Source organism: Pristis pectinata, chromosome 12, assembly GCF_009764475.1.
Source record: "Pristis pectinata isolate sPriPec2 chromosome 12, sPriPec2.1.pri, whole genome shotgun sequence".
Taxonomy (NCBI): Eukaryota; Metazoa; Chordata; class Chondrichthyes; order Rhinopristiformes; family Pristidae; genus Pristis; species Pristis pectinata.
Window position 1 is genome coordinate 38,895,576 of NC_067416.1, and position 23,721 is coordinate 38,919,296.

The 23,721-nt window shown below is 38.6% G+C and overlaps 1 protein-coding gene across 1 annotated transcript in view; it reads left to right on the forward strand.

The window, feature by feature from the left end:
- The window catches only part of cabcoco1 (ciliary associated calcium binding coiled-coil 1), an 81,218-nt gene that overhangs the window by 39,614 nt on the left and 17,883 nt on the right, over window positions 1-23,721 (forward strand). The window contains exons 4-5 of the mRNA XM_052027767.1: window positions 1,151-1,295; window positions 13,802-13,874. Of these exons, the coding sequence (XP_051883727.1) occupies window positions 1,151-1,295; window positions 13,802-13,874 (218 nt within the window). The remainder of the gene's footprint in view (window positions 1-1,150; window positions 1,296-13,801; window positions 13,875-23,721) is intronic.

Consider the following 23,721-nt stretch of genomic DNA (forward strand, 5'->3'; position numbering starts at 1 on the left):
TTTAGTTTCTTAAAGCTTAAAACTAACAGATTTTTACAAAAATGTTGCCTACTTTGGTTGTACTTTTGCACTGCAAAAATGAGGTTCTTACTTTAATGCTTACTTTCCCAGCAGCATCTGTCTGCATAAGTAAAATGACTCTATCTCTTCGTGGTCAGTCAGATATGAACTGTTTCCATTTTGATGTCATAACACTTACACATTTAGATCTGGAAATAATTTGGGATTAGAGACAAAATAATCATTTGAGGCCGCAACATTGAAGAGGTTGAGTTGCAGCATGAAATAGATTTTGTGGAATTTTTGGCCATATCTGGGTTATTATATGACTCCAGATTTGGGAATATTGGAGCCTTGAATTACTAAGTGTGATCGTGGAATGACGTACTGGTTGGACTTTGGGTGAGGGGATAAGAAATAGCCATATGATAATAGTGAAATTAGAGAAATGCTAATGTTGCAAATGCTCAATGTTCACTATGTTGGGGGGTTGTTGGCTCATTGGGATCCTAGGTTCTGGGAGAACTGGGGTACAGGAAGTTTACAAGAAAAAGGGAAGGGCAGTGATTTCTTGGACAGTTATGAATAGGCTCTGCAGAGCAGTGAAGGGGTGTATTGGTTCAAGAAACAGGATGGGATCAGATTTCCATTCTTCTCCTTCTCCTATTGCCTATGTTCATTGCTGGCCTCATCCACACACAAGCACATTCCAACAGGGCTCATTGGATAGGAACAATGAACAGGAATTTGCAGAATTTTGCTGTTCCAGAAAGGCGTTGAGCCCATTTGTATTGCTTTTGTCAATTCTACACTTAAGATTAAAAAAAGGGACCAAACAAGGGAATGTTTTGCCCTGTGTGTCTCAACCAATCTCCACATTGGTGAGAAAAGGCAAAGAAACCTCCTAACAGAAGAAAATATTATGTCTTGTGAAAAGGTTAGATTCATACTAATCTTACCAACTGATAGTTAAATTAATAAGATTTTGATACTACATGTATATGTATAAGAGATTACTCCTTTAATTTAACAGTAGATAAAACAAGCTTTCAAATTGATTTTGTCACTCTCTGCTTATTGCTTCATCATTTTATATGAATTGGAATATCTTCTAAGGCATTCACTCAGTTGGTGTTGTGTTTTATTGCAGACAAACACTTGCCAATGCCAGGTAATTTAAAAGAGCTCACAAAACTCATGACTGAAGTTAGTCAGTCAAGTTCAGATAAGAGTCGTGGCGTGGAATTCTTCACTATCGAGCAAGCCAAGGCCATTATTAATTACATGAAGATCAGGTACTAGTGCTCTATCTTCCTCGATGTTAGTAGCACCCAAGCTGTAATTGTTCAGCCACGGTGAGGGGCCTTTCTTCAAGATCAAAGTCATTTACTCTTTCATATTCAGGGGTATTTTGTATTTTCCTTCGTATAAATTGGAATAAAACTGAAAAGATGGACTTCTTCTTGCTTTCTTTAGCTTCCTTAATCTTCTTGTGAACCAACTGAACTTAAAGTATCTTGGCATGTCTTAAAACAAATGTAGCCTAGAGAGAGTAGTTTTGTAGTTACCATGGACATTTATGATGTCATCACAACAGAAGTGATCACATTATGTAACCTAGGTGAGAAACAAAATCTTGGGAACTTCTGTGCAAAGGAAATCACAGCAAAATATGCTATGCTTCCACAACTTCTTTAACTATTTCAATGTTGTTAAATCATTGTTTATTACTCTGTCTCTGCCCCTCTCTCTTTCTGTGACATCTGTTCTTTTCACTCATTTGTATCTCTTTCCTTCTTCATTGTATCCTTATCCACTTTATCCTACTAATTTGATTAACCTTTACCAACAAATAATGATATTCACAGTTGAAATATATTCTCCAGGATTAACTCTGTACATTAATATACAAAAAATTTTCTCTTTGCCTCAGAAATATTAAAGGACTTTATGCTTTTTTAAACTCAGCTTTCACAGTGAAACATTTGATCCAATCAAATCTTTCATATTATCACAGAGATGAAAAAACAGTATATGTTCTCACTCACTATGACAAATAACATAATAAGATCTGCAAGTAATGATATATGTGAAGGTATAATAGGTGTGTCAAGTAAGTTTTGCCCAGCTGCTGTACCTGCCACTGCAAAAAATGGATAACCTGGCAGAACTGACAAGTTCTGGTACAGAAAAGAAAAGCAAGTTATCTGAAATTATTGAACTATTGAATATTGGGCTTTGTTGGAAGTGTAGGAGGCCACAGATATGTTAGATTGGGAGTGGGATAAAGAATTAAAATAACAGGCCAGTGGAAGCTCTGGGTCACTGTTTTGGACTGAGTTGAGGTTTTCTGCAAAGCAGTGAACCAATCTGTGTTTCGTTTCCCTATTGTGGAGGAGAGCACATTGTGACCACCAAATGGAGTACCCTGGATTGGAAGGAATGCAAATAAATTGCTGCTACATTTGGAAGGACTGTTAGACCCCTGGATGGTGGGAAGAGATAAGGTAAAGAGTAGGTATTGCCCTCCCATAGTGCACAGGAAAGTGCCTTGAGAAAGGGAGTGAGGATAGAAGAGTGGATCAGGGGGTCATGAAGGGAGAGGAGGGAACGGTGTGTCTCATAGCGGAATCTCATTGAAAGTGATGGAATTGCAAAGGATGATCTTTGAATGCAGAGATGAGTGGCATGAAAGGTAAGCTCTGCCCAGGAGGAATGGGAGTGAGAGAATGGTAAATAGATGAAACAGTCAGGGGCACTGTCAGCTATGGTGGAGGGGAAGAAAAAGGGAAGATATCTCAGAGGCATCTCTGTGGAAAGTCTCTTCATTGGGCCAGATACGACAGTGATCAAGAAAGCTGCAGAATGGAATAAAGGGAGGGAGAAAGTATAATCAAGACAGTTGTGAGATTCCACAAGCCCTCCACCCAGTGTTTCTCTCATGTTTTCTGTCATATTGAACTATACAACTTCAGATAATTCTCTTTCTCTGTATCAGAACTAGTCATTTCTGCTGTAGGTCATCCATCTGTAATAATGGTTCAGTTTTTCTCTCTCCATTAGCACAGCCTGACTTGCTGGGCATTTCCTAGATCTCTGCATCTTACAACACTTCTTATTTGTGTTTTCACTCTGTAAAATCGCCCTCATTTCATTGCTTTTATGTTCATATCTCTCTCTCTCTCTCTCTCTCCCTCCCTCTCTCCCCCCCTCCCTCCCACCTCTCTCTCTCTCTCTTTCCCTCCATCCCTCCCTCCCCCTCTTTCTCCCTTTATCAACCTATCTAGTGGATAATTCCATCTACATCTTATCCCCATGGCAGTCTTGGTCTCACCCTATCAGAGATATTCCCTTTGTCCTGTCCATTCCTGCCCCATCCTGCAGTTTAAAACTAACTTGTTTTCTCTCTTTCCCACTTATAACAAAGGATCTTTGATTGAAACGTTAACACTATTTCTCTTTCCACAGGCGCTGCCTGACCTGTTGAGTTTTTCACTTTCCAGCATCTGTAGTTTTTTGATTTTCAATTACAACCAAGACTGTGGTCTCACCAACAACCTGCACAGTTTAAATAAGACTAACCTGCTTTTATGTTCCAGCTCCTTTGCAATTAACACGGATGTTCTGTTTGCTTTCCTAATTACTTGCATGGTAACTTTCTCTGTTTCATGTATGAGGATAATCTGATTCCTGTGAACAACAGCATCTTGTAGTCTTACTGCATTTAAACAATATTTTATTTTCCTTCGAACCAAGGTGGATAAACTCACATTTCCCTGCTTTAAATTCCTTCTGCTAAATTTCTGCCCACTTACTTATCCCTCTGCTGTATCTCTAGCTAGAAATTTGTTCCCACTCTGGAGAAGATGGTTCCATACTATCAAAAACTGGCTTAACGTGTAGAGCAATTTTGCACATATTTCTGGGCATATGCCTTTTCTTTCAATTTGATAGCATCCTTAATATCTTTAGTTAGCCATGAATGGATCATCCTTTTCATTAAATGCAGTAGGGCAAGATATACAGAAGAAACCTGGGCAATTTATCTACCGTGACTGTTACTAAGGTGTAACTAAAGAATAGATTGAGTGTACTAAAGCTGGGTGGATTTTAGATCACTATATTTTCCACATTAGTGAGAGCTCCTGAAATCCTCAGGAAAACAGAGAGGAATCTCCCGGTATTTTTTTCTCTCTGCTTAGTTACCCAAGGGACTCAGGTTATTCTCAGGCTTTCTTTTTGCCTTTTCCATGAGATTACATGACGAATGGCAAGACAGGAGATGATTGATGTCAAGTTGTTCAGTTGCACTCTGAAGTGTGCAACTGGCTTGATAGCAAAACCAGTCTTTGCTTGTTGTTTTAATTCGCTTTCCATGTTCCCTTTATCTTATTTCCTGACAGAAATACACAGTCCCACTGACCAACCCAAGAGAACTAATCGTGCACACCAAGTTCTGTTAATGTTATTTATTTAACCTTTAGGCAGTATTCTGGTGCTCGATAAAGCTGACAAAAAGAACCAAAGGTGTTGAAATCATATATGGGGAAAAATATTCAGTGCAGAGGATTTTCTTAACTGGTTTCACCAGAAGATAAGATTCATGCAAGCTGTGTAGACACTGTCATTAACTAGTTAGCCAGTGAGTGACACAGTAGTGGAAAATAGATTAGAATATGGAGATCAATGGTCCGCAGAAAAGTAAACATTTTACATATATGGGCGTCTTTTGATAACTTTGGCGCCTAAGATGTCTGTGTGTGCAGAATTTCCGTTATTTATAAGATGTTGAGAAGGATCTTTTTGCTTTATTCAGTAATCTGGAATGTGCTGCTGAAGAGAGTGGTGGAACCAATTTTAATCATTACTTTCAATAGGAAATTGAATTACATGTTAGAAAAGAAAAATCATCTTTGGCTATGGTGAAACAACAAGGGTGTGGGGCTATAAGGATATCTTTATGAAAAAGTCAGGAAATACCATGGACTTTATGGTTGCCTCCAGCCCTGTAATGTTCTATAATTCAACATGCGTCTTTTGGTGTCAACTTTCTACCTTTTCTTTTCAACTTCCCGTTTGTGCATTCTACCATACCTCCAGCTTTCTTGAAGTCTTATGCTGGATACAGTTTCACAAGTAAGGTCATACAGATGGCTGTTACTCGTCTTTTGTCTTGACTGTGGGGATTCATTTTGTCAGGCCATACATGTCTCCATCCATACACATCAATATAGCTCTCGGAATAATGCTTAATGAGAGAAAACCTGGCTAAATGTCCCTTTTCCAATGATTGATAGCAATTTTAATTTGACAGTGGCTCCTTAACTAATCTAAAGAACAGGCCTATTGATGATACAATCTGAGATATTTTTAATCTGTGTTTTCATTTTGAATAGTATTTGTGTAACTGTTAAAATACTTTCCCAATGTAGCTTATTTATGTTTTTGGCTGTCTTACAATTTTAATTTTGTAAATCACTCTCCTTATCTTTGTTCCAAATTCTTGACAAAAATATATAAAACAGGAAGTTCTCATTATTTTAAATTGTAGCATGTAAGTAATTTTCAGTATAGAAATATAGCTAAAAGTGGCACATTAAAGCATATTTTAGTAACTTACGTTATGAAGATTTCAGAGTTTTAAAAGGGAAACCAAAGTTAAGCAACAATTTGTAATACAGTGGGAAAAAAATGTAAGTTTGTTTCCTACCAAGCATTTCTTTTAGGTTTTGGCAAGTTATGTTTCAGGTTAGTAGAAGGAAATCACTGTCAAACTAAATTATCTTACAGCATTGGCTTCACATCACATTTTGTTGTTGAGCTGCCAGGACATAATGGAGAAGAGAGTAGCAGTGGTTTCAAGGAATGTGACAGTGATAGAGAGAACTAGATTAATCATAAAGGGAAGGAGAGAGACTGCAGAAACTACTGCTTTAAGAGCCAGACTGAGAAAGTTTCAAGCTGTAAAGTAACCAATGAATATGAAGATTGATAAGAAGAAAATTATTCATCAACAAGAGGACTTGGGCCAACCCAGGATTGAAAAGATGAATGGTGATTTTCTAATTTTTTTTACATGCAATAGAGGTCAAGTATTATAAAATATACAGGCAAAAAAGACATTGCAAACTAAGAGAGTAGAAACAATAGAAGCCAGGGCTAGCAAGAAAGGAATCCCAATGATGTATGAAGGAATGTGTAAATAACAGATAACTGGGAAGGATGGATAGGTCAGAGCATTACAATCAGGGGTGGAAGCTCCAATTCTGCAGGATTTAGTTAAATTGTACATCCTCAGGAAAAATGACAGCACTTCACTTATTGACATTGATTGTAGATATTTGCTCATCATTGCTGCTTATTGGTCTCTTCAAAAGGGTCTCAGTCACTTGGACCTTTATGGCATGTACTTGGAAATTCTACTTCCATCTACCACTAAATCCTTTAGAGACAATGGAAAATATGTTGAAAATAACATTACATCTTTTGAATCAAGCGTATAAAAAGCTACAATTAACTAGTAAAAGGTTTATAGTGAATATCAGACACTGAAGTGTCAGGTACTCCCCTCCTTCTCCCCCTCCTCTACTAAAACATTAACTGTGTTTTCTCCCCATTTATCTGTCATAAATCTCCCTTTTCTATATTAACTTTTATTTCCTTTGTGATTCACCCTATTTCAACCATTTTTTTTACACAGAGAGTGGTAGGTGCCTGGAACACGCTGCCGGGGAGATGGTGGAAGCAGATACGATAGCAATGTTTAAGAGGCATTTAGACAGGCATATGAACAGGCAAGGAATAGAGCAATACATACCACATGCAGGCAAATATGATTAGTTTAGATTGACATCATGGTGGGCATATACATGGTGCGCCAAAGGATCTGGTCCTGCGCTGCACTGTTCTATGTTAATTCTTATTTGTATCATTACTCACATCAACATACATATATTCCAAAGCAATGCTAATTGACTTTGCTTTGTGTCTTCATGTCTGATTCCTGCTGTTTCTACATTATCATTTGTGTTTCTGTTTGAACCTCTGGCTTTCTTTGCATTTTGTCTTTGTTCTATGCAGCTTTTGGCGCCGATTTCACAGCCAGATTAAACTTTCTCTCACAATAGTACCAAATCACCTTGTGAAAATGTTGATCCCAGTGTTGTTTGAGTACAATCTGTTTGATTTGTGCTGGTCCCAATGTTCCAGGAATTTGAAAATCTCACTCTGGTAGAACCTCTCAAGCCAACCATTCACCTGTATAATCATTCTGCTTCTGTATGTATTAGCATAAAACACTGGAAGTAATCAAATACTTACCATCTTTGAGGTCTTACTCTTTAATCTTTTTCCACCTCCTGAAATTCTACTCTTAAAATGTCACATATTTTCTGCTCATGTTATGAGTTCCAGTACAGGTGATGATCTCTTGCTGTTTGCAGATTCTTGCAGAATGTACTTCACTATTTGAGTGATATCCTTTACCATAGCTCTAGAGAGGGATCACATTCATCTTTGTCACTATCCAATCCTTTGATATTATATATTTTTCTGTCCCTAACTATTTAAGCCTCTCACTGTGGTTTGCTTCAGACTGCATGTTTCAAGGTGTTAGCACTCTCTTGTACTCCTAAGTTCTCCACGAGGCAGGAGAATACTATGCGATCAAAATGTATATTTCATACTCAACTGCAAATTATTCACTGCAAAGCAGAAGCAACAGAAATCAGCTAATCAGAATAGCTAAATTGTTGTAGTGCACTCATATATTTTCTGAATACCAATCAAGAAACTATTTTGCAATTTTTGAATTCCTTTTCAGAAATCTTCACGTGAACTTTGCACCTTTACACACGGCAGTTTATGGTGCTGCTTTGCCACAGTGCCCCAGCGGCATGGTCAATCATAAGCATTTTTGTATGTAACAATTCTGGACTGCAACTCGAACCTCAAAAAAGAAGCCGCAGATCCTTTCTCAACTACAAGATACACTTTTTTTGCCTGTTCATTTGTGAGAGCTTTGTTTTAAATTGGATTCTTAAAAGTGTACAGATCATTTTATCAACCCATTGTAATTCCGATTTTTTGGTATTCATAGGGAGGCCTTCATTAGAATAACTGGTTTCTGGGCTTGACCACGTGCTTCAAATTAATGTTAGAATTATAGAATTCTCACAAAAGGTGCCAGCTTAATTTATAATTTTAAACCTGAGATTGATAAATTTTTGTAAGGTATCAAATATGGAGCCAAGGCAAATGGATGAAGTTCAGATACAACACAGACTTGATTTCATTGAATGATGGAAGAGTTATCAGGAACCAAATGACCTACTTGTATTTCTATGCTTAAGGCATAATATCTCAGAAATCAGATCCATTTGCTCAAGTTTGTTTGTGCGCAAATTGGACAAAAAAGTGGTTTTATGCAAGATAGAGAATGTAATTACATCCATTGAGGAATTCAACCAGGCACTTCTGCACACATTTCACCTTAGCTCAGCTGATATTTATCAGTCGTGCACAAATGACATCACAGTTTATACAATTTATGCTTCCTCCACTGCTGGTAGAAATTGGAGCTCTTTAGGGTAATGTATGATCTTCACTGATCACCTACAGAAAAGAATGGATTAAAAAGGGGAAGGCAGTTAGAGCATCTGCACTATGACATCAAATATCTCATTGCATCTACCTGCCTCAGTTTTCAATTATCAGGATTATGGAATCTATATCAGCGATAGTTCATTCACTGATCACAAACATTTTGTGCAGACAAAATCTAAACATTTTGCTATCATTGGCACCTTGAATGGACTATCACATGTACAGCACCCAGACACACACAAGAAAAATGCCTTCACTCACATCCGTGTGTTTTACCTCCAGGGTAATGTTTTCTGCAGATTTACCATGGCTGACAGGGAGAGAGTTCTTTAAACTCTGACTTGCTTCCCGTTGATCACAATGACACAGTGGTTGGAAGTTCTTTGTGTAGCTCCTGAAACGAATCACACCCATCCCATTTTAATGCATGGTTCTGTGAGCAATAGACCATAGAGATCCTTTAAATCTGTTTTTTTCCCAGAGATCCAAGTGGTGTTTGTGCTATATGCTGTGCATGTTTAGTGCACTTAATGAGGGTGAAATGCAATTCCTAGGCCATTGTTTTCTGAAGTTTAGTAAAATCTTGTGATGACTGGAGATACCTTTAATTAGATACATCTTCCAAGCAGATAGAGCTTGAACTGGTGCTCTGCCATTTCTAATTGACCTGGTCTGTTGTTTTCTTTCCTTATCTGGTGAATATTTTCATATGTAAATTTATACTCACTACTGACATATTGTATTTAGAATTTCAAAGAAGTGAAATAAATTGAGATGCAGTTAACCTGTCAGTGCAGGTAATTGGCAGACTTGCTGACAGAACCCAGTTCCAACCATTGCAATACCAGGATCAGTACTGATTGATGAAAACAAATATAATCTAGAAGGTTTTATGTTTAAATTGGATGTAGACTATCTTCAGGGAGATTTGTTAGTTTTTTTATCACTTCAATTTCCTGCATATATTTTTTTACTAATATCAACTACTATAAATTCTTTATTCCCATTAGATTTCTGGATTCCCAATCTGTTTTTTTTGTCTTCTGCTGTGAGTACAGAAACAGATAGTTGTTTAATCCACAGCTTTTTCTTTAATCTTTTAAAATTTCTCCTCCCTGTAGAGACCAACATTTACATTTACTGTTATTTTCCATACATATGTGTAGAAGCTCATACAATCTGTTTTGTATTTCCTGTTAGTTTACTACATATTCCATCATTCCTCGCCCTTTCTTGTCCATCTATCTACTACTGGCCCCTGTCTCACCCTCCCCCCTCTCCTCTTTATACTGGTTACCTTCCCTCTCCACTGAAACGTCAACAATTCCTTTACCCCACGCCCCACAGCCACTGCTCAATCCGCTGAGTTCCTCCAGCAGTTAGTTTTTTGATCCAGATTCCAGCATCTGCAGTCTCTTGTATCTCCATCCCATATAATTTACTCAGTTATGTAAGTTAATGGAAGTTATTTTTGAATTATTATTGACAGTCAAATTCATTACTGCTGGAACAGTATTCTTCTGGGTGATTTTCAATTATTCTATTAGTTTGCAGTCTTCAAAATTTTATTTAGCTTCTACGGTTGATAAGGCTTTTAGAAAGAGCAGTTGCACATATGGAAGCTAAAAGTAGTTTAACTTTGCAGGTGGCAATATCTATTGTTTTTCTTTTGAGGGTCTACCACATTATACCTGTTGTAAATATATATTTTACTGTATATTTGCCAATTGATTGATACCTGTAAATTCACTTAATACAAGACAATACTGTCCCTCCCCAGGTTACAAATGCCGAACTTGTGGACACCCTGTACTTACAAGTGAGCTGCCATAAATATTAATAGATTCAAATGAGAACCAGTCTAGGGAAAAAACAAGACCACCACATAGTAATCAGACACCATTGTCTCTAAAGAACACAGGGCTGCCAGTTTCACTGTGGGAGGCCATTTAAGAGATTTGCTTTCAAAATTGTCAAGCAATTGCTTCTATTGATACTTCTGCAATGATACTCTATTAAGCAAGTCACATGCACTGATACCTCAAGGCCATTGAAACCAGCCATTGAGTGTGAGAAATCCTGATTCTGTACCATTGTAACTAGGCAGGGAAAGACAAATAAATGTTCTTGTTAATTGACTCTCATCAACACCACTCATTACAATATTGTAGAGGTATGGTTACTGTATGGAGTGATTTTGTGTGAGGAGTTTGTACGTCCTCCCTGTGTCTGCAAGGGTTTCCTCCGGGTGCTCGGGTTTCCTCCCACGTTCCAAAGACATACAGGTTAGTATGTTGTGGGCATGCTATGTTGGTGCCAGAAGCATTGCGACACTTGTGGGCTGCCCCTAGAACACTCCACGCAAAAGGTGTATTTCATTGTGTGTCTAGATGTACATGTGACTAATAAAGATTAAGATATCTAATATTAAGATATTTAAATCAACTTAAGGATGTCTGTAAAAAATAGAACCCATTCATAACCCAGGGACGGCTTGTAATGCACAGCTTTCTTTTGAAGATGATTCCATGGTGGCAGAGAGAAGAAAGTTTAGGGGGTGATTTAATCGAGGCCTTTGAAATGATAAAGTGGTTTACTTAGGTAATAAGATGTTTAAGAGGCTCTTAGATAGGCATATGAATGTGCAGACAATGGAGGGATATGGATATTGTCTAGGCAGAAGGGATTAGTTTAGTTAGGCATTTAATTACTAGTTTAATTAGTTTGGCACAACATTGTGGGCCAAAGGGCCTGTTCCTATGCTGTATTGTTCTATGCTCTATATTCTAATATTCAAACTGCAGGTTATGCTTTCTGGAAAAGCCAAAATTACAATTTATAAATATGAGATCATCCCTAATAAATTCAATGGCAAATTCATGATGTTTTTTTACCCAGAAATTGTTTAGAATTTGGGAATCACTACCACATGATTCATTGTTATTGATGCGAATGCTATAATTTCATTAAAGCAGGACCAAGGAAAATACAGCAAGATAAATACCTCACGTTTATCCACATTAAGATGCATCTGCCATGTAGTTTGCTTACCCAACTTGTCTAGATCACATTGGAGCAGTTTTGCATCCTCCTTACAGCGCACATTGCGTTACAACTTTGTGTTATCAGTAAACATGTGGATATTATATTTAGTTTCCTCATCCAAATCATTGTTACATATTGCGAATAGCTGAGGCCCAAGCACTGATCGCAATGGGGGATAAAAAGAGGTGTTTATTCCCACTCAGTTTCCTGTCTGTCAATCATTTCTCATTCCGTGCCAGTCCCATATAAACCCCAATCCCATGAGCTTTAATTTTGCACACAAACCTCTTATTGAAGTGATATAATGAGTGCAAAGTGTCACTGATATGAAGAGGAAATAGTGAGAGAGGGAGAACAGATCTTTTGGGAATATATACCTTAATGGGAATAACAATTGATAGATTACAGGCCAGATAAAATGATTTAAGAGGAAATGAGATAGCTACGTGCACAGATCTGTGGGAATACCACATATAAACAGCATATCTGGCAATCAGAGACCATGTCTGCAACTTGAAAATGATAATTTGAGAGTCAACAGTAGATTCTTCAATTGCAGAAAGTTAGTAAACACATAGACAACATTGCTGAACCTTCCTGTATTTAAATATAATGAACAATAGAAAATAGTAGAAATTATACTGTATTTTCATTTAGATTGCTTTTCTAAATCCTCCCCAGCTGAAGACCTTATTTATTTTGTTTTTATGTAGAACTTGTTTAAGAGATACCTTACGTCAATCAGAATATGTTCAACTTGCATGCTTGTGACACTGATATCTAGTCATTGACCCTTAAATGTGCAGTTTATCTAATTTGTTGCAACTCATCCTGGGCTGGACTTTCTGCTTGAGACCCAAATTCTAATTGAGAGAAATAATTTGGTTTCTACTAGTTCTCAAGTCAATCTCTTGCTGTTTGTATCTTTAAAAATAGTTTAATGGAGGGATGAATAACTAGGGCTTTTTTTAATGTTTAAAGTATTCTTACCTCAATGCTGTCAGGAATTCTTACTTTCCCAACAAAATCCAAAGACCCGAATGTGTTTAAAAGAATTACGTAAAAGTTCACCAACCTAGTTTCCCAATGAATCTAATTAATTCAATACCAACTATCAGTATACACTTATTTCTATTAAATTCTGCCTCTTTATAGTCTATAGTTCTCCCCTTTGTAGTTCTTGCATAATTTGGGTTTGAGTCAAGGTGGCATTTATGTATTTATGGGTCTCTTTTTCCCTTACTTTCTTCTTTTGCTCTTTTCCTGAAAGTCTTTGTGCTTTGTTGAATTTTACTCTCGTTCCCTTCCATTTAATTTCATTGTAAGAGAATTGGAATTAAGTGCACCGAATAAAGGGTGCAGGCTATGGAATTAAGTGCAATTGGAATTAAATGCACTGAATAAAGGGTGAAGACCATAAATAAAGGCTGCAAATATTAGCAAGCAAAGGTTTGGGATGGATATTGGGTTATTTCCATGAAAAAAAATGATTGAGAAAACTGATCCTTCCAAAATTTCTGATAATAGGAAACTAAGTTGTAAATAAATCATGATTCACAGCACAACAAAAGTTACTATCAGGGTAGAATGACAGTTCCCTATGCAAGTATTGATCCTTCATGCAAGACCCTAAATAACAAGGTTTGGAATGTGATTAAACTGCAGAGTACATCATAATCAACTCCATCGTCTGCTCATGTGTTAGGATCCTCAGATCTTAAGAGAATGATCAGGAAAGAGGACAATGAACAACTTTTCTCTACCCAATGTAGGGAGACTGTGACCAATTCTTGGGCCTAGGCTATGCCTCTGACTGTACTGAGCACAGAGTACGTTTGAACCTGTAACTATTTCTAGCCTTAAAGTTCAGCTACTTATCGCCTTAAAGTTCAGGTTTGCATTTTCTGGTCAACAAATAACATCAACCACTTGATCAATAATAACATCACACCATTGATCAATAAAGACTTACCTTTGTGTCACATTTCTGAAAACCTTACAGTTTTATTGCTTGTCTTCGACAGACAGGTTTTGGCCTTTGGGCTATATTTCATGTACATTTAATATAATTTCATTTCTAAATATTGCACAATGTATAATTTTATTTTAGGAAGCCTTAGGCTATTTTGCATTAACTGTGTTTATTTCCTAGTTTATTTCAGCATTATAGACTGTACGAGTTCCTTTTCCATCATACTCCTGACCTAGAGATTCTGGATACTAAGGTCAGTAATATGTAACTTCAAAAATGCCAATATCATCTTTCTCCCTGGGACAAAGAGATTAATGTAGGTCTCTTACTGTGAGCCCAGATGAGATTAGCTTAGATGTGTGAGATCGTTGTTTTACTGTATGTAGCTTATCTGCCATATTCAATACTCATAGTTATTATTCAACCATCATCAAAGGAATTACACATATTGTATCAAAACTGATATAAAACTATATGTTTATGTTCAAAAATTAAGGAGATTTTGCCTTACAAACATATAAATCACAAAAGTGGGGATATAGGTTTAAAAGGTCTCAAAAAAAAAGGAAACCAAGTACTAGAGTTAATTCTAGAGCTCTAGAAATGTATATTGAATTAGTGTTGAAATTTGGTTAGACGGCACATGAAAGAGTACATAAAATTCTGATTATTATAAAAAAGGATATAGAGTTGCTGGAGAAGGTACATAAAACATAAAAGTGCCAGAAGTACAAAATTAAATCTTCCTGAAAAGGATGAACAGGCTGAGTCTTTTATCTCTCAAAATAACAAAGCTGTGGTGTCATACAAGAGAGATCTTCAAAATTATTAGAGGTTGTGATAGAGAAGACACAGAGAGAAGCTTAGAGGTTCTTCTGTGCCTAAAGTCGGTGGGTTAGGTTATTGGTCCACCACTAAATAGGCATTGCATTTTTCTCATAATAGAAACTATGCCATTCAAGAGGGAGAGAGCCTGTGGCTGAAACCCAAAGATTTGGGCTTGGAGTTAGATCAGACACCAGGATAAGTGGCTGAGGCTGGGAAGGAGATGTGGAATGACTAATATATTGGGGCAAGGAAGAGAAGTTTGTGGTTGGGATGGGGCAGTAATCATCTAAGTGTACAGCATAGAAACAGGCCTTTTGGCCGACCATCTTGCCTGTTTACACTAATCCCACTTGCATGCATTAATTCTATAGCCCTCTCTGCCTTGCTCATTCAAGTACCTGTCCTGATGCCACTTAAGTATTGTTCCTGCTTCCACGACCTCCTCTGGCAGCTCATTCTAGATACCAACTACTTTTTGTGCCCTCTGGTCTCCTCAGGTCCCCTTTAAACCACCTCCCTCTTACCTTAAGCCTGTGCCGTCTAGTTTTAGACACTCCTACTGTGGGAAACAGCCTCTCATAATTTTATATACCACAGGTCAAGTCTCAGGCCCCTTTGCTCCAGGTTAAACAGACCCAGCCTATCCAATCTCTCCTTATAACTCCAGGCAACATCCTTGCGAATCTTCTCTGCACCCTCCCTTACTTAATCACATCCTTCCCTGAGTGTGGCAACCAAAACTGCACACGATACTCCAAGTGTGGCCTAACCAACGTTTTGTACAACTGTAACATTTTGTACCAACTCTTGTACTCAGTGCCTCAGTCAATAAAAGCAAGTATGCCATACGCCTTCTTTGCCACCCAGTCAACCTGTGTTGCCACTTTCAGGGAACTATGTTCTTGTATCCCAAGGTCTCTCTATTCAACAACACTCCCCAAGGCCATGTCATTCACTGTGTAAGGCCTACCTTGGTTGAACTTCCCAAAATGCATCACTCTACACTTGTCTGAGTTAAAATCTATCTACAATACTCTTGCCCACTTTCCCAATTGATCTATATCCTGTTATAACCTTAGACAACCTTCTTTACTGTCTACTATATCACCAATTTTGGTGTCATTTTCAAACTTATTAATCATGCCACCTACACTCCCATCCAAATTATTAATGTATATGGCAAACAACAGAGGACCCAGCACGGATCTCTGTGGCACACCATCTGTCACAGGCCTCCAAAATGAAAAACAACCCTACCACTCTCTGTCTCCTTCCACCAAGCTAGCTGTGTATTCAATTGGCTAGTTCATCCTGGATCCCATGTGTTCTAACCTGCCAGACCAGCCTACCATGTAGGACCTTGTCAAAGGCCTTGCTAAAGACCATGTAAACAATGTCTACTGCCCTGCCCTCATCAATCTTCTTGGTGACCTTTTCAAAAAACTGAATCAAATTCATGAGACATGATTTTTCACACATGATTTTTCTCAGTCTTTTTTTTCTCCATTAGTAAAGCCTGACCTGTTGGGCATGTCCCAAAACCCTGCCATTTGATGAACTTTAAGTTTTTTTGTCTATTTTAATCACTATCTAACTGCCCCATTGACCCTAGCCTCATCCTATCGCAGCTATTCCCTTTGTCCTAATCATCCCTTCCACCACTTCTCTGCAAACTTAAAACTAACTTGGTTTTCCCTCTTTTCCAGTTCTGACAAAGGTATTTTTATCTAAAAATGTCATGCTGCCTGACCTGTTGGGCATTTCCAGCATTTTCTGTTTTTATTTCAGATGTCCAGCATCTGCATTTTTTGACTTTCATTGTCACTCTTGGGTCAGCTGGGCCAAATTTCTTCTGCAATGCAGCAGAATGTCATGGTACGGAAAATAGCATCATCCTGTGCATGACCCAACTTGGAAACCTCCTCAGGCACACATGCGTGAACCACTCTGGGAAATGCCCTGTCAAAATTCTGAAGTAACGCAAAATAACACAGCAGTGTTATTATCACATTTTACTCAAAGTAAAGCTAATTTTCAACTGCATAATGTTGAAAAAAAACAGAATTATGTGATTGAGTTATCAGACCAGAGTGTTTCTGCTTGGAGAAAAGCAAAATTAGAGGCCAACAATATAAGAACGATCAAGAAATCAGAGAGAATTAAAAAGAAACTTCTTTCACCTAACGAATGGTGTGAATATATAATGTGCTGCTGTCGGATTTGGCCAACTCAACAAATGTGGATGCATTCAAAATGAGTCTAGGCAAGCCCGAAGGGGAAAATAAGATTAAAAAGCTATAGTGACAGAGTTAGATGAAGATGGGCAGAAGCTTGTGGGGGGTGTAATTGTCAGCATGCAATGGTTTTCTGCTGTTTATTTTATGAAATTATTTCTTGAAGCATTTGTAAAAGTAGAAAAGTTATCCATTTCATCTAGTCTTTTGGATTATCATTTCACACTTATTTCAATAATTATGACGCAACTCACAAAAAATTGTGTGCTTGGTGGGAAACTTCCTGTTGTTTTTAGACTTAGCTTCCCTTCAAAAACAAGATTTTGAGAAACCATTTTTCTATGTTACTTTGATTGAAAGATATCTTAATTATCCTCTACATGCACCCACATTGGTTTAGTTTTTAGACAGCAGTTTTCTTTTGATGATTGAGAGGCACTGGCATATGCTGTGTGAAATCAGCCTTTCTGAAGTTCAAGGAAATAGTGCGATAATTCGAAGAAGGGCACTAAACTCTGGATGAAGTCCAGACTCTTTCCTGCCTTTGTGTCAACCGAGGTTATGAACTCTTAAGCCTTTTACTTCCCAGTTTAAGTTGATTAACTCTTCTAAATTGTCAATATATTCATTAAAATATTTGACAAAAGCTCATTTATTGTCTCCAAAAACCATTTGACAATTAAAAATAAATACAAATCACTGTTAATTCAATTATTGTCCAATAAAATTGTGAAATGTTGGTCGTTAGCTGGATATTTAATTAACTTTTAAGAATAGAAGGATTTGATAGTCTAACCATAGATTATCTAATTGCATTTGACAAATAAGTGAAGGATGTTTGAATTTTATTGAAAGAATTTAACAAATATTACAGTATTAGATCGCATGAATATTGTGCACAAATTGCTTTGGAAACTTTAAAAGGTTTAAGAGCAATGTATCAATATTTACAAAAGATTGAATATTGTTGAACTGTTTAATAAAACAGTCAATATTTTTTACTGCAACACCTATCTGACATCTAGCTTTAACCCATAGCTTTGTTTCAACATGACTCTCTTCCACTCAACTCCACCTCAGCTTGTAGATCGATACATATTGACTGTTAAGTACTCTGAAGTATCTCTTTGCACAGTCAGCAACATAGAAATGAAGATGAATCATGCCTTTTATCCATGTGCTTTATAATACAATACCAAGATTGAGATAAAATATCTACCAAGGACAGATTATATTTACTTCAGGATATATTTGTTAGGGTGTAGCTGCTAGCTACACACTACAAAATGAAGACACAGAATCTCTGGTTCGAAATCAGAAGTTGAATGAACGACAGGGGTGCGGTGTACCTTTAATATCCCAAAACTTCCCGCGCTACAGTTCCCGTGCTGATGTCACGCGTGGGTCACCTGACCTTCCCACGCACGGGCTTTCCTAGCCCGACGATAGGGAAGAAGGAGGGCCCCGCGCCATCTTGGATCGGGGCCTCCTATGACGTTCGCGATGTTGGGAGCCGGTTTGATGGCGGTGCAGTGAGTCGCTACAAGGGATCATTTTAGAATAACTGGTTTAGAAATAATTTCATTAGACTCAAATATGTCACGTGGGTTTGAGTTGGTGATGGTGATAAACTGATAATGACTGATTGTTTATATCCCTAAGTGTGGTGACATATAACTGTACTCTATCGCAACAAGCATATTTACTCAGATTAGGAAATTGTAATGTGATTAGTTCATATATTTGGAGTTTTGCCATCATTTAGCTATGGTACTTTAAAAATATTATGACAAAATTAACTTAATCTATTTTTTCCATTATCTACAGCTATTAAGAGAAATAGATAATAAAAAATCAGCTGACTGAAGACCTCAATGTGTGAAATCATCTGCAGAGGAATATTTAAACTGTACTCTGTTAAACTGCACCATATAGGCATGAATTTTACATGGAGATGTGCATGCAACCATGAACATCTGGAAGTTGCAGTCAACAGTTTGCCATTGGACAGCTGACTGCACCTTAATGCTTGACTCCTCATGGAGTTCAGCATGGAAGTGGGAACTGGAGCAACATGCTCTACACTTATGATCAGGACTTATTGAAGAATCCTGCAACAGATAAGAGCAATTGTTCTCTTCATTTTGGCTTAAGTGGAACAGAATAAAAGTATCAGCTAAGAGTTTGTCATGTAAAGTCTTTTTGTGTGAAAAATGCACTTTATAACTTTTTATTTTTATAAAAATGTCTTGGTTATTAATATGTTTTAGATGGTTTAAAATATTTAATATTTCTATTTAGGGTTTTCCTTTTTTTCAATGTTATTTTAAAACATAATAACAAAAAAATGCTGGAAAAGCTGAGTAAGTTGGACAGCGGCTATGGAGAGAGTAAAACCTTTCATCAGAACTGGGAAAGGTTGCAAATGAAACAAGTTTCTATGTTGGAGAGAAAGATGTGAGGAGGTGGGGAGAGAACAAAATGTGAAGTTTGTAGTAGTTTCGAGAACAGAGAGAACTGGTGATGGAATCATATAGTCATACAGCACGGAAATAGGCCCTCAGCCCAACTGGTCTATGCTGACCAAAATTCCCACCTAAGCTAGTCCCATTTCCTTACATTTGGCCCATATTCCCCTAAAGTTTTCCTATCCATGTACCTGTCCAAGTACATTTTAAGTGTTGTTAATGTACCTATCCAAGCCACTTCCTCTGGCAGCTCATTCCACATACTTACCGCCCTCTGCTTGAAAAAGTTGCCCCTCAGGTTCCTATTAAATCTCTCCCCTCTCACCTCCAACCTATGCCATCTAGTTCTTGATTCCCCAACCCTGGGAAAAAGACTGTGTGGATTCACCCTGTCTATGCCCCTCATAATTTTATACACCTCTATAAGATCACCCCTCATTCTCCTACACTTCAATGAAAGAAGTCCCAACCTGTTCAGCCTCTCTCCATAACTCAGTCCCTCAAGTCTCAGCAACATCGTCATATATCTCCTCTGCACTCTTTCCAGCTGAATGGCATTTTTCCTATAGCAGGGTGACCAAAACCAAACACAATATTCCAAATGTGACCTCACGAACGTCTTGTACAACTGCAACATACAGTAACATCCCAACTTCTATACTCAGTGCCCTGACTAATGAAGGCCATTGTGCCAAAAACTTTCTCCACCACCCTGTCTACCTGTGACACCACATCCAGGGAACAATGTACTTGTACTCCTAGATCCCTCTGTTCTATAACACTCCCCAAGGCCCTACCATTCACTGTGAAATTCCTAGCTTCATTTGTTTTCCCAAAATTCAACACATCACATTTATCCAAATTAAACTCCATTTGCCATTCCTCAGCCCACTTACCCAGCTGACTAAGATCCCTCTCTAAATCCTGATAACCATCTTCACTGTGAATGACACCACCTATTTTAATGACATCTGCAAACTTACTAACTATGCCTTGTACATTCGAATCCAAATCATTGATATAGATGACAAATAGCAATGGGCCTAGCACCAAGCCCTGGGGAACACCACTAGTAATGGGCCTCCATTCTGTAAAACAACCTTCCACCATCAATCTCTGCTTCCTACCATCCAGCCAATTCTGTATCCAATTAGCCAGCTCTCCATGGGTCCCGTGCGATCTAACTTTCCGTAGCAGTCTACCATGCGGAACCTTATCAAAGGCCTTACTGAAGTCCACATAGACCACATCTACTGCCCTGCCCTCATCAAATCATCTGAAAAAGGACAGTAAAGCTATGTCTAGTGGAGGTATAAATAGGAGGAGATGACTGAAATCTGAAATACCAGGACAGAGAAATCAACTAAATGCTGAAAATGTGCGATAAGCGTCAGAACTACTTGTACTTTTTTACTTTATATATTTTTAAAATATACCTTTAAAAATAAAAAGGTTATAAAGTGCATTTTTTACACCAAAAGACTTTACATGATGAACACTTACCTGAGACTCTTATTCTGTCCCACTTAAACCAAGATGAAGAAAACAATTGCTCATATTCAGTGCAGATTCTTCAAGAAGTCCTGATCATGTTACTCTAGTTCCCACTCCCATTATGAACTCTATGAGGAGTCAAACAACAACGTGCAGTCAGCCATCCAGTGGCGAGCTGCTGACTGCGACTTCCAGACTTTCATGTTTGCATGCACATCTCCATGTAAAATTCATGCCACATAGTGCCAAATTCATATGTGCTGTGCAGAGGATGGTTTAAATATTCTTTGCAGATGAATTCACAAGCAGAAACACACAGATGTCTAGAAATTCTAAAGCACCTTCAAGATTTACCCTGGGTTAAATTGATTTTCAGTTGCAAAATTCTCAATAAGCATGTGCTATGCAACTGCCAGCTGATCTTTCTTCCTCCTGTTATAATTTCAAATTATAAGTAAAATTATAAATCATATATTTCAACAATGATGCTGGACACCTGTTTACTGCTGCATTCATTAGGGTCCAGGGTTACTGTGCATTGGGAAATTGGAGGAAACATTGAATGCTCAAAACAGACACCATAATAGCATGTGGGACTTATATTCTATTCCCTTTTATTGGTGGAACCTGGAGTGGAGGCAACACTGTGGTCCCTGATGGAATCAGTTGCTGTATCCTGCAGTAAAAAAAACAGATATCTGTCCCTACAGTTCAGCCATAAAGCTGAATCCAAAGGTCAGGTGCAAATAGCAGCAGAAGGCTGCAGCAAATGCCCCAGATTTTGCTGGAGTAGAGAATCCTGCAACATGCCCTGCAGTTAAACATATTCATGCAGTGTAGGAGCTGATAATGATGGAGTGAGGAAAGTGGAATAGTTGGTGAAAAATGAGAATAACAATGTTTCCTCTTAACCAGTGAGATGAAATTATTGAGAAATGATCTATGAGAAAGAGTGGGAAATCAAGTCAAATCAGGTCCAAAAAGAGGAACAAAAAAAAGGAACTGAGACTGTTTGAGACACAAAAAAACCCAATTATGTATTTTGTTTTATAATTTCCCATATCCGATGCCTTAAGGAATGGGATTTTACACTTACTATTATTCACTTTCTGGTAATGATGCACAATGGAACAAGGCCATTCAGCTCATTGAGTCCAAATGTGCTCTATGCTCTAAATAGAAGGAATCCAGGGAGCCCCACTTGCCCACTCTGTTCCCATAACTCTACAGGTTCTTTCCTTTCAGGTACTTATCCAGCCCCCTTTTGAACACTCACTCACTGTGCTCTTCCTGCAGCCAAAAGCCACATTTGCTTCTTGCAGCCCCTTAGGTCCAGTGAATCTAGCCTACTCATGACTGTATGGCTAGGCACAACTCAAACGCCATCTATAAATTTGCTGATGACACCACTGTTGTTGGCAGAATCTCAGATGGCAATGAGGAGGTATACAGGAGTGAGATAGATCAGCTGGTTGAGTGCATCTAGCGACCCTGTGATCTCTGTCTCAGAGGCCAATGTCAGAACATCCTTCAAGAGGGTGAACCCTCGCAAGGCGTCAGGCCCCGAGGGTATTGAAAATCTGTGCCAACCAACAAACTGGAATGTTCAAGGACATCTTCAACCTCTCACTGTTGCAGTCAGAGGTTCCCACCTGCTTCAAAAGGGCAGCAATCATACCAGTGCTCAAGAAGAACAGGGTGAGCTGCCTCAATGACTATCGCCCAGTAGCACTCACATCTACTCTGATGAAGTGCTTTGAGAGGTTGGTTCATGGCTAGAATTAACTTCTGCCTGAGCAAGGACCCGGAACCGCTGCAATTTGCCTACCGTCACAATTCGTCTACAGCGGATGCAATCTCACTGGCTCTCCACTGGGCTTTGGAGCATCTAGACCTCAGCAGAATAGATGTCAGGCTGCTGTTTATCGATTACAGCTCAGCATACAACACCATTATCCCCTCAGTACTAATCAACAAGCTTCAAAACCTGGACCTCTGTACCTCCCTCTGCAACTGGATCCTCGACTTCCTTATCGGGAGACCACAGTAGGTGCGGATTGGTAGTAGCATCTCCTCCTCGCTGACAGTCAACACAGGCGCACCTCAAAGATGCGTGCTTAGCCCACTCATGACTGTGTGGCTAGGCACAGCTCAAACGCCATGTATAAATTTGCTGATGACACCACCAACGTTGGCAGAGTCTCAGATGGCAATGAGGAAGCATACAGGAGTGAGATAGATCGGCTGGTTGAGTGGTGTCACAACAACAACCTCGCACTCAATGTCAGCAGACCAAGGAATTGATTGTGGACTTCGGGAAAGGGAAGTCGGAAGAACACACACCAGTCCTCATTGAGGGGTCAGTTGTGGAAAGGGTGAGCAGCTTCAAGTTCCTAGGCATCAACATCTCAAAGGAGCTATCTCGGGCGCAACACATTGATGCAATCGCGAAGAAGGCACTGGCTCTACTTCATTAGGAGTTTGAGGAGATTTGGTATGTCACCGAAGACTCTTGCAAGCTTCTACAGATGTACAGTGGAGACCATTCTGACTGGTTGCATCATGGCCTAGTATGGAAACTCCAATGTGCAGGATCGCAAGAGGCTGCAGAGGGTTGTAGACTCAGCCAGCTCCATCACGGGCACAACCCTTCCCACCATCGAGGACATCTTCAAGAGATGGTGCCTCAAGAAGGCAACATCCATCATTAAGGACCCTCACCATCTGGGACATACTCTCTTCACGTTACTACCATCAGGGAGGAGGTACAGGAGCCTGAAGATCCACACTCAACGTTTCAGGAACAGCTTCTTCCCCTCTGCCATCAGATTTCTGAATGTTCCATGAACTCATGAACACTACTTTGTTATTCCTCTTTTGCATTATTTATGTTTGTAACTTAAAGTACTTTTTATGTCTTTATGTCTGGCACTGGGCTGCTGCCGCAAAACAACAAATTTCACGACATATGTCAGTGATAATAAACCTGATTCATATTTTGAAAGGCAGTTGCTTTCTCCATTCAAATGAATGGGGATGGGCTATTTATGCCAGCCATGGCTGGTGTAAGGCTGAG